At 46.9% G+C, this 12,487-nt stretch overlaps 1 protein-coding gene and 1 pseudogene across 2 annotated transcripts; both read right to left on the bottom strand.

Moving 5' to 3' along the window:
- Window positions 1–1,664: 1,664 nt before the first annotated feature.
- On the bottom strand, window positions 1,665–9,826 carry LOC125543935 (putative disease resistance protein RGA3). 2 transcript variants are annotated; one of them, XM_048707439.1, is made up of 7 exons: window positions 9,667–9,826; window positions 9,515–9,577; window positions 7,373–8,840; window positions 6,198–7,261; window positions 3,632–5,750; window positions 2,392–3,378; window positions 1,665–2,273 (listed from the first exon to the last, which is right to left on the bottom strand). In XM_048707439.1, exons 4-7 carry the CDS (start codon window positions 7,248–7,250, stop codon window positions 2,176–2,178), a joined length of 4,257 nt encoding a protein of 1,418 aa, XP_048563396.1. In that variant the 5' UTR covers window positions 7,251–7,261; window positions 7,373–8,840; window positions 9,515–9,577; window positions 9,667–9,826; the 3' UTR covers window positions 1,665–2,175. The 2 variants fall into 2 exon arrangements, with proteins under 2 accessions (XP_048563396.1, XP_048563404.1); XM_048707447.1 differs by having other exon boundaries at window positions 7,347–9,577.
- Window positions 9,827–9,995: 169 nt separating this feature from the next.
- On the bottom strand, window positions 9,996–12,012 carry LOC125543949 (annotated as a pseudogene).
- Between the last annotated feature and the right edge of the window lie 475 nt (window positions 12,013–12,487).

Raw genomic sequence — 12,487 nt, 5'->3', positions numbered from 1 at the left:
ATAGTCCGGCGTTGGAGCTTGGACATGGTCCGGCCCTGGAGCTCGGATACATTCCGGCGTTGGAGCTTGGATACATAGTCCGGCGTTGGAGCTCGGATACATTCTGGCATTAGAGCTGGGAAGCGGTCCGGCGTTGGTGCTCGGCTGCAAAAGATACCTCGAATGCAGTCCGGCGTTGGAGCTCGGACGCAAGAGGACGCTGCCGCCCGGGAACAACTTCAACCCCGAGGTGTGGCATAAAAATAACAAGGCATTGATAAAGGCCGGAAACTTAAAGGGGCTCCTCGGATACCCGACGTATAAACTCGTCGAATGCATTTCGGCGATCCTCAAGATAGAAGATGAGAAGATTTGTTGAACCAGTTTTCAAGACCGGCAACCGAAGATGAAGACCAGTTCGGAAGAATCGAGGAGCGTCCCTAACTTGAAGACCGGTTCAGGGGGCTACTGACGGTGTCCTGGACTAGGGGGTACTCAACACGTCGTCTCCCGATCAGTTGGATTGGGCCGAGGACCCCCATGGCCATATACTCATGGGCCAGTCCGGACAGCTGCCGCATACAAGGAAGAATCAACAAGACTTGGCGATCAAGACAAGGACTCCTCCTCCACCGGCGTATTCAGCTAGGACTCTTGTTATCCTAGGCCTCTGATACATTATATAAACCAGGGCCAGGCTAGTCGATAGAGATATACAACAATGATCATACCATAGGCTAGCTTCTAGGGTTTAGCCTCCTTGATCTCGTGGTAGATCTACTCTTGTACTACCCATATCATCAATATCAATCAAGCATGAGTAGGGTTTTACCTCCATCGAGAGGGCCCGAACCTGGGTAAAAACATCGTGTCCCTTGTCTCCTGTTACCATTGATCCTAAGACGCACTGCTTGGGACCCCCTACCCGAGATCCGCCAGTTTTGACACCGACACCCGGTATGCGGTGCATTACGGTATAAGATCAGACGAGATGACCCTGGTGATGTTGACGGCGAGCCCCCCAGGAAGAGGGTTCCTGCGAAGGTGATGTGGTATGCTCCTATAATACCACGGTTGAAACGTCTGTTCGGAAACGGAGAGCATGCCAAGTTGATGCGATGGCACAGTGAGGACCGTAAGAAAGACGAGAAGTTGAGAGCACCCGCTGACGGGTCGCAGTGGAGAAAAATCGAGAGAAAGTACTGGGATGAGTTTGCAAGTGAGCCAAGGAACGTATGGTTTGCTTTAAGCGCGGATGGCATTAATCCTTTCGGGGAGCAGAGCAGCAATCACAGCACCTGGCCCGTGACTCTATGTATGTATAACCTTCCTCCTTGGATGTGCATGAAGCGGAAGTTCATTATGATGCCAGTTCTCATCCAAGGCCCTAAGCAACCCGGCAACGACATTGATGTGTACCTAAGGCCATTAGTTGAAGAAATTTTACAGCTGTGGAATGGAAACGGTGTACGTACGTGGGATGAGCACAAACAGGAGGAATTTAACAACAAGGTAGATTTAAACTAGATCATGAGACTTGAGCTTGGTTTATTAAGGAGTGTATCATCAAGGTACAAAGTAGCAGTGCAGAGCTATCTGCTAATAACTTCATTATCCAATTCAGTCAATCAGCTTATTAGCTTTCTTCCGAATGAGTTAACAGTGACAACATCAGCGACATAATGGGAGGGACAGCCAACACATCAATTACCAACTGCTACAATCGACTGAATGAATCTTGCCCATACACGACTCCCTCACTACCTCGTTATGTTCACAAAAAATACCCACCTCAGGTTACATTACTACTAGGAGTAGTTGTTTTCTGAATCGCAAAAAATACCCACCTCAGGTTACAATTGACTGAATGAATCTTGCCAACGCTATTTTAGCCTTGGGCTCCATCCCCAGGGCCTGCTCTTGAGCAGTCTGACAATGAACCAAGCTGAGGAGTAGGATACTACCAGTGGCCGGCCAGTCTCCCTTCATTTCCTTTCAGCCTTGTATCGAGGTTTCCCATTGTCACTAAGTACAGACATACTACTAGCTAGTGGCGCAGAGATGCTAATTAACCACCCAATACAGTACATGCAGAGTAGGAACTAAGAAGAGGACTGCGACTTGTCCCCCTGCCCTCGCATCGAGAAATAAAGAACCGATCCAATGGAGAGGGCAATTCGATATGGTCTCACCTTCCTAGCTAGCGCGTGCTTCTTCCTTGTTTCCATCTCCTGAACCTGCAGATGCAACTGCTGCTACTTCTGCTTGTTCCTCCTCTGCAGCCATTGTGTGAACTGAAGTCCAAACAGATGAAATTAACATGGAATCAATAGGAGGAAACAAATAAACCAAATATAAATAGCACACTAACAGTTGTCTCGATTTAACACACTAAGAGTTGTGTTCTTTTACCTTCAGATCCGATCAAGTTCTGGGACAGTGCATCCCTCACCCTGACAGCATCCTCCTCTGCTACATTCCACACTTTCTCGACGTAAATGTCCTCCTGACCGCTCGGCAGGCTTGCACCCTCGTCCTCTTCCAAGTCTATCACTATGTTATGCAACATGCAGCACGCACCGACTGTCCAGTGCATCTCAAGTTCATTATCTGGATGCCACCCTTTTCCCTGCAGGCACTTCCACGTGTCTTTTAACCTTGCCAACGTCCTCGGCGCGACGGCTGTAGCTGCAGAGTGTCTCCTGTTAAACTCGACTTTGGATTCTGAGAGTGGGAGACCATTTTCTAACTGGTAAGGTGTGAGGAGCCATGGACGAAGAGGGTATCCTGCATCACCAATGATGTATTCCCCAACCTCCGAGCCATCTGATAACTTCACCTTACCGCCATTCAACCAAGCATATTTCTCAATGGAACCCAAGAGATCACCATCCAACCAAAGCTCCGTGATCCTCATATCTGGATCAACAACGGCTTGCACTAGCACAGCGTCATTCTCCTCATGGTTAGGGTTTTGTGATCCAAACGTGATGTGAGCTGTATGAACAACACCACAACAGTTTGGCAGGCCGTGCATCTTGTAGAACTTGTGCTTGATCTTCTCCATTTTAGTGGAGCCAGGCCAGCTGCAGTGGTGCATTGCTCTGTCCCACATAGCCTCAACAAACACCTGAGTTACCAGCGAGACAGTTGACTCATTCACACCAAGAGAGGATCCAGCGATAACCGGCGACTCACCAGAGTTCAATATCCTCAGAGCGACAGCTACTCTGTCTTGCAAAGACAACACTCTCCCATCGACAAAGGTGGGCTCCCTTGTCATCATATCTTCCAAAAATGAGATCCTCACCAAGCCGCAGACGTAACTGAAGGTACTTCTTCTCATTTTGTACAGAGAGTCAAATCCTTGTGCATCCACAATAGAAGATGATAAGGTTTCTGCATGGAAAGAAAAACACAAAACTGGTTACATGATACTCTAGATATGTTAAACTCAGGAAAACCTAGAAGAACAAGTAAGAAGACGAATACTCAGCAACATGCACTAGGAAGGTACAGAATATATCCGGTCATCATGCAGTATATATGGATGAAAAGCAGGAGATAAAATCAAAAGATTTTATAAACTGGCAAAATCAGAGTGGTCAAACAAATTAAGACAAAACTTGTACGTATGTTTGATTTTATGTACCTTCAAATACGGTAGAGCTGCTGATATTTGAATCCAACTTGCAGTTGTCTCCTCTCGTGTACAAAACGTACCATTTTCTTTGGTTGTCTCCATCACGTGCATATGCCTTGACATGCTCCACTTGGCTGAACTTGTCCCACTCGGTGCCAGATTGTCCCGCTGCTATCGCAGAGAGCAACAATAGCCTGCAGAATAACTGCAGATGCCTTGCCTTTATGTCTCGCATGTATTCTGGGAGTTCTTCCATGGTGTAATCCTCCAAGCCCAGACTCTCGAGAGAAGCGATACGCTCCAACACCTTCAACTTTGGCCACTTGGCGATGGCAAGCTTCTGCAGATTGGGGAGACTGGTGATCCTCTCCAGGTCGGGGCAATCAATCACTGTAAGATCAACAACAGAAGGAAAGCTCTCAATGTAGCTGAGCTGCTTGACATGTTGTAGACCTAATATTTTCAAAGAGCTTGCATTGGAGGCAAGGCCTAGAGGAAAATGCCTCAGTTTGCAATCACAGAGCACAAGCTCCTCCAAACGGGGCATCGCTTGTACTTGCTCCTCCCACTCCCACTCCTCCCATACCACCATGTCGAACAACTTCAATACATTTAACCTTGGAAATGAAGCTGCTGCCGCCTGCAAAAATCCAGTCCCAACATGTTTGATGCATGGAGCACGACAGACCTGTAGAACCTGTAGACTGGGGAGCTGGCACAACCCATTAGGAAGTTGTGTGCAACAAGCCAGATCATAAAACAATATAGTCTTCAAGTTGTTGAGGGGCACCATTGATGTGGACATCATCCAGCTCAGGAGTTGCCGGCCAAAATACCCACTGATATGAAGATCTTCTACACCAGGTGGAGGGCAGAGCTTATCAAGAACCTTCTCAATTCGTTGCTGCTCTTCCTCAGAGACACCTTCCTTCTCTTTGACCAACCCATCATCTCCCAGTTTACTGGTGCAGTACATGATTAGACTGATAAGATGCATCTTCTCGCCGAGCCTAGCATTAGCAGCAAACGAGGCAGCAGATACATTCTCCAATTGAACTAATTCAAGAAACCTGAGTTGGGAAAGAGGCCCCAACTCGTCCAAACTGCACCAATCACCATCCATGTGGGCTCGAAACTTATCTAGTATCCTCATATTTGTCAGACCACTAAACCCTCTAGGTACCATACTTGCTTGGGGAAGTGAAAGTAACCTCAGTTGGCCAAGCTTCACAATGCTGTCAGGAAGATTCACCAATTTTGTACATCCACCAAGGTCAAGGAATTGTAATAGTTTCATCTTGCCAATGTTTTCTGGAAGTACAGATATACCAGCATTTACTAGTGTTAGATATCTCAGGTGCTTGAGCAGATGCAACGATTCAAGCAGCACAGCCATATCTGCAGATTCTATATGCAGAGTCCGCAAACTAGAAAAATTAACCAATGAATCACCAGGCATCATCTTAATCTGGATAGTTGAGATCAATGTTCTCACTGATTGTTGTGCCTGTAGAGATTTCCAATCAAGTTCACCTGATTGTGATTGGTCAGTTTCTATGGACAACCGCAGAAAGTTTTGTGAACTAAGTTCAGCAAGAATATCATTATCTCCATCTTTAGCCATGAGTGCTTCATCTTTAGTCATATACTGAGCAAATGAGCGCACAACATCATGCATGCTGCAAACCCATAGATTAGCATACGATTTATCAGGCTCTATGAGGTTCCTAGATACCAAATCCTTGTAGTATTTTTTTCCCAATTCTTCTAAATCATTAGAATTTCCGTGAATAAATCCTTCACTAATCCACATTGCAACAACTTCATCTATAGTAAAATTTCTACTTTTAGGGAGAAGAGAGTAGTACAGAAAGCATTGCTTCAGGTAAGAAGGCATATATTCATAGCTTATGTATACTGTGTGGTCGAGCTCATCGGGCATTTTAGTTGTTGACCATTTAGAATCATCCAAAACCTGCTGCCAGTCACGCCGGAGCCCCCCTCTTTCACGCAAGAGTCCTCCCATTACTTTAACAGCAAGTGGTAAACAACCACATTTCTGTATAATTTTCAGTCCGATATCCATTAGCGTATTGATGTGGTCTTCATCTATCTCACTTGAGCGTACCTGCGAACATATCATGGAAGGGACCGATAAAGTTAATTAACTATGTACCAAGATCCTCTAAGGCGCTCAGTTTTACCTCTTAAGAAGACTAGTTGATGTATCTATCCATTTGTCAAGGTGTGATTGACTATGTAAATACTCAAAGTACAGAAAGTACATGTCAAAGAGAAATGGTATTAATGTATTTACTTATCTTTCTCCTACATACCAAAGATTTGTGCAATGGCTTTCAAATATAACATACATACTTTATGCCTAGCCCTACAAAATTACTGACAACTTCTTACCTCCAAGAGGCAATAGTACATACATGTCTCTGAATTACACGTAATTAATGGCTCATTTTAATTTGGCAGCATCCTAACATTTCTCTTAATTAACTACATAGTACTGATAATAAGTAGATGGAGATAATGAAAGATATTTAGCATTTAATTAAGTACAGACCTGCTTCTTGAGCAATGACCAAGCGTCATCGGGTGCTAATGTGTCGACGTGGTGGTAGGGCTGTATAGCTGTCACCCCTTGGGCAACGCGTCCTTCTCTAGTTGTGATGAGGACACGGCTGCCTGAAGCAGCAGCATTGGCAAAGGGTATTTTTAGCACACCCTCCCAAGCTCCTTTGTCCCACACATCATCCATTACCAGGAAGGTCTTGTGGTCCTTCAAGGCCTGCATTAGGGCTCGGTGAAGCGCGTCCTTTGCATTTCCAGCTAGTTGGGCGTTTCCATCGGCACCGATGATGGTTCTTTTAAGCAACTCAACCTCACTGAAGTTTTGGTTGACGCTCAACCATATCTTTTTGATGAACCCGCCCTGGATTGCCTCGTCATTGAAGACCTTCTGGGCGAGAGTGGTCTTGCCAACCCCGCCGACACCTACGATGGCGAACACCATGATGTCATCATTGACCTCCTTTCCCTTTCGCATAATCAGAGCCACTAGTGCTTTTGTATCTTCTTCAATCTTGTCTCCAACCACAGCTGACCGGTCAAAGTCCCCTACCGTCTCCCGGCTAGGATTACCCTGACAAGAGGCATGGGCATTGCTGCTATGACAATCCTCATAGGACCCAAGATTGATGAAGTTGAAAGCAGCGCTGCGCTGCTTGATGTTATCAAGCCTCTGGTTGAGCGCCTTGATGCGGGTGCCGATCTCACGAGCGTGGAAGAGGTTCCGCAAGCAGAAGAGCAAGGGATTGCAACACCCTGCTTCTACAGAGGATGGCCCACGCTTCTCCATGGCCTTGAGCTGGCAGAGGTCGAGGATGTCAGCAGCTTCGTACATGGTGCGCTTGAGCTGACCCACCCAGACTTTGACAGTCTCGTCGGTGATGTTCCTCTTATCTGCGTCGGCGAGGAAGTTCTTGAGGTCCAGGAGCTTGTCGCCCAACTTGTTGATCTCTCCGGAGACGCCCAACATCGTTCCGAGCTCATCCTGTACCACCTGCTTGAGGTAGTCCCCGATGTAGGATGCAAAAGCATCCAACACCATCGCCATTGGTCAACTTGCTGTGATTACAATTAGAGGAAATTAAAGTGAGTTTTAAGTAGTAGACAGAGACAAGCAAATAAATCTTGAACACTAACTAACTACCTCAAGGACAGCACAACCTCACCAACCTTTGAGAATGATGGGATGCACTGCACGGCACAGCAGTCGGTGGTGACAAATATCAGCGGACGGCAGCGGCGACCGGGGCGATGGCGGTGCTGGGGAAGAGCTGGAGCCTGGAGGGATTGGGATTTGGGAAGTAATGCCACCGGGTACTCGTTGGCAGCCGGAGGTGGGTAAAGCATTAGGTGGAGAGAAGCAAGCAAAGCAAAGCATCCCATTCCCATCGATGGAGCAAGCAAAGCAAAGCAAAGCAGCTTCTTTTCCTTTTCCATGGAGGAGTAGATTATTTGACAAAGCAAAGCAGCTGAACTGAAGAGGGTATCGAATTGGATTGGACTTAACTTTTCCTTGATGCCAATATATGCTTTTTCCTCGTGTGCACGCCAAATGACAGCGGCACTACGGCCACCCTCTCTGCTTACTAGACTGGCCAGTGGCCGGCGGCGGCGCCTCCTTCATATTTTACTCCGGTCGCCGGGATAAAGAGACGAAAATTAAACTCGATCGAATTACCTCACCAACCTTTGAGATGGACGGGATGTCCTCCTGCTCCTTCAGATCAGGAGGACATTCAACTCAATCATGTTGTGCACCAGGTAAGTGAAAATAAAAAAGCAGGACAGCAGTGCACATTGTCAAAAGTGAACGATCTGGTGTTGGAGAGCAAATCTGCTTAACAAGTTTTTAACTCTGTCTTATCACCATATTCTCTAAGATCACACATTTCTAGTGTGAGTGGATGCAGCTCATTGCCATGACCCCACCATCACATCTAGTCATTATCTACACTTTTGACGACTTCGTTGTGACAGCGGCAAACAGCTGCGCTTGCCCGAGCTAATTAGTTAATCACATAAGGGCAACTCCAACGCCGACCCGCAAATTTCCTCCCGCATCCGTCCATGGACAGGGAGGTCAGTCCGCGGACATGGATGCAGGAGGCGGCCATCCAACGCTGCCCGCATATAGTTAATTACACAGCAGCAGTTAAGATGATATGGGGGCAAAAGTTGGCAGCTGGAGCAAAGCATCCCATTCCCACTCCCACTCCCACCAGCGAAGCAAAGCAAAGCATATCTCACTCCCAACAGTGGAGAGAAGCAAAGCAAAGCATCTCCTGTGTGGGAGAAGCAAGCCAAGCATCCCATTCATACTTCCACCGACGAAGACAAGCAAAGGAAAGCACCATGTTCTGGGATGAGGTGGTGGTTGGGACAGCGAAACTGAGAATCTTATGGCCCATGGAACGTTATGTGGGGTTTGTGCCACTCTTTGCCTAGCATATATATGGGAGGGCCGGACCGGAGCAATTCAGTTTACGAGTTAAATGATGAAAACCGAGCGTACCACCTAACACCGAAATGCTGTCAAATAGAAACAGAGGCAGTCATAAATTTAACCGCCACAGATCTATAGTCCAGTGAATACCGACCATTTAAGCCGCAAAGGAGGCCTCCACTCTTGTCGCAGACACTGCAAGGCAGCACATCGTTCAATCTTTTTTTTAACCAGTCTCAAGTTAACTTGTGCAATAAAATTTACCCTACACTTGCCTTCTGAAGAGTCGCTTATTCCAGTCTCAACAAGGACCAGACCCACCAAAACACAACCATGTACGTACAGGCATTAATGTTCAGGGTTATGTATGCAGGTTTTTGAGCACTTCTGTTGCTTATTTAGAGTAAAAAAGGGTACCCCCACCCAGAAAATTTAAACATATTCTGCTACACAGAACCATGAGCTACCCATTTAGCTACAAGGTTGCAGGAACAGACCATCCAGCATATTATGCGCGCGCGTCAAGATACTCGGGTGGTATACGTAACTTGGGTTTAGTACCCAGGTACAGTTTAAAAGCATATCAGATCAGGCATACAATCATTCACCTGGGTTTAACTTATCAAGGTTTTTCTTACCACACTGCTACCAGCTAGGTCTATCAGCTTAATTGCTTTCTAAATAAGTGCACAGTATTGATTATCATTGATATCAGTGGCATATCACAAAAACTACGTTTTTATTTCGAGGATGAAAGAATGAACTTTGACATGCTAGATGCAAGGAACTTGGGAATCACGACACAACGAATCGTGCTAATAGTAATAATTACCGCAGTGAGACTTAATGTGTAACAGGAAAAATGATACCAGATTATGCAGTGAGGATGGTCTGATCTACTAGCTCTGCTTTGTGTTCCTTATCTTCATCCTCTAAGCCAGTCGGAAGATGGAATCAACATGAGAACATTCGTAAAACTACGAATTGACTGAGAACAAATTAAACACTTGGCCAAATTTACCTGCAGCTTCAGGTCCCAACAATCTGCAGGCTAACAAGTGCTTCGATGGTATATCCCTCACCCTGACACCGTTCACATCTTCTAACTGGCGCACCCTGCTCCTCCCTGTCAATCACTTTGCATGCAACATGCAGTACACCTTGATCATTTGAACTGAACAAACACTCTAGATGTACTGTCTTCTCTGTTCTTCTCCAAATAGCAACAGCAGACACATTATGATGATATATCCAGAAACACGCTTAACACTAACAGCTGCTACAACACCAGTCATAAACACTGTAACTGAAGGATGTATTGTCATCTCTGTTCTCCATGCAGCAACACTGTTAGTTGTTTTCTCCACCGCATAAAAGCTTGCTGCCAATAATATAAATTACACAACACTTGTCTTTCACATACATAAGGTTATTTTCGATAGGCTTACATGGAGAGATATATGTGCAAAGTTCTCTATACTCTGTAGTCTATACATAACATCAACAGCAAACCACTTCAAAAACGGCTCCAAGCTTTTAACCCAAGACCGCACCGCGCCGGGTGCACATGAAACAAAAATTCACTCTCTATATGACCTTAATCTCCTTAAGCCAAGATGTGTGGAGTGGGCATGGATCTGGCTTCCCTTGCGCGAGGGCCTTTTCAGTGAGCGAGTAGAACCAACCGTTCCTCCACTTGAACTGTTATGTCGCAATGCTTACGTGTTACTAATTTTAAAGACAATGTAGTACAAGTGCAGGTTCCATCGCATAGATTGGGGAGGTAGGAGGACTTGCCTCTTTCACGGCGGTCGGGAAGTGTGCCACGGCTCTGGAGTAGGCACATAGCCTTTCTTCCATGCCCTCATCGAAAGAAAGCCCCCGCTCTGCAGCCGCAGCTGATGCCAATTCAGCTATGAGGTTGGATACCTGCGAAAGGTAAAAAAAAAACGCAAATGGATCTTGTTGGAAGAATGAGTGTCTGTTGCTCTAGGGACAGATGTCGTTAAGCTCAATCCTGGAGTATTATCAAGAAATTGATGAGGTTAGGTAAAGACATGGATCCCGTGTAGTCCTTTTTCCCTGGAAAGTTAACAGAGACAGTTCCAAACAGCAACTAAACAATGCTTTGTTGAATAAAACATCTTGTTATTATTGTAATGGAAGTGAAGGGCAAAAAAACTACTATATTATTGCACAACAATTTGATGACATACTCTTCTACTTCCTCAGTCTCAAAATAAGTGTCTTAAGCTTAGTATGACTTTGTACTAAGGTTAGTACAAAGTTAAGACACTTATTTTTGGGACGGAGGGAGTATTATTTTGGGGCCTATGAACTAAGGGAACGAAATAGCTCGGGTCTCAAACAGATGTAAGGCATTCATGAAGTAGGAGAGGAAATTACCTCGGACCGGTGCTCTTTCTCGACCGCGCCAACCGTGGCCCCCGGATGCCGAGCTCCGACGAGCATGAAGGCTGAAATCCAAATGAGCTTCTCTAGCATTTGCTTCTCGAAGGCGTCCTTGTCAAGCACCTGAGAAATCTCACAGACGAGCATTGTATTTTTCAGACATTGGTCAGGAGTATGAGTAGTACTAAGCCAGAAAGTTTGGGACATTTTAAGCTGAAATCCAATGGAAGCTAACTATGGACCTTGCAGGTGAGGCCTCCGTTTTGGAGCCTGGCGGCGACGGCGGGGGCCCAGTTGCCAAAGGCGGCAGTGAGGCCCTCCGGGTTGGCGTCGGTGATACCGTCGACGGGGGGCTCGCCGAGCTTGGAGACCGCGAAGTAGGCGAGCACCTGGTTGGCGCCGGCGAGTCCCTTGCTCTCCAGCCACGGCTCCAGCATCCCGTTCTGGAAGAAGACCAGGTCTGGTAGCCGCTCCATCATCAGCTCAGCAATTTAGATGGTAGAGATGGCTAGTGCCTAGTGCTAATGATTGAAAGAAGGCACCTTTCCAACGGGATTTGGGGGTGGCGTGCAGCACGCCGTCGAGGTCGTCGTTGCGGGTGCAGACCAGGATGGGCCCGGCCGGCGCGGCGGGCGGCAGCGCCTCGCCGCGGCGGAGCAGGAGGTCCCCGCCGGAGGAGGGGCCCATGGAGAGCAGCGCCTGGCCGACCCTGCCGCCGGCTGCACCGCCGTGGCCATCACCGCTGCTGAAATCCTGGAGGCGGACGCCCTGCTGCCCATGTAGGAGGAGGGGGAGAGGTGGTGGCGGCGGATTGTCGGCGTGACGGCGGCGGGGACGGAGAGAAAGACGGCGGCTTTGAGGCCCATCAGCTCCGTTCCGGCGGACTGGTCGGGTCGACTGGACGAGGATGAGGTGGGCCACGCGGCGCACGACAATACCTGATGGGCCTCCTCTTTTTTTTTTAGGGAAAGCCTTCATGGCGCACTTTATTGCGAATTATATAACGATACATCATTCATTACATCTGAAATAATAAAATCAGGGGGATCATCGTCCCAAAAAACAGTAGAATCTGTAACAAAAGCATGTCTTGCTAAATTGTGCGCCACATAATTTGCTTCCCGGTTGCAATGATGCATCGATATTGATCCAATCCTAGAGGCAATTTGAAAGCAATCTGCTAGTACTGCTGCATACGGAGACCAAACTTGGATTGTACCATTAAAAGATTCAACGAGTTCCATTGAATCTGATTCTACAGTAACAGGCACACACTGAAGACCCTCGATTAGAGCTAATCCTCTCTGAAGAGCTGTTGCTTCTGACATCGCTGCATTAAACATATTATATAAAGGCCAACAAGCACCAGCAATTGCCTCACCTCTGTCATTCCTCAAGACAGCACCTGCACCACCAGTACCATTTTCTGA

Source organism: Triticum urartu, chromosome 1 (genome assembly GCF_003073215.2).
Source record: "Triticum urartu cultivar G1812 chromosome 1, Tu2.1, whole genome shotgun sequence".
NCBI lineage: Eukaryota > Viridiplantae > Streptophyta > Magnoliopsida > Poales > Poaceae > Triticum > Triticum urartu.
Note: the sequence above shows the minus strand (reverse complement) of the source record. Positions and strands in the feature narration are given on the sequence as shown.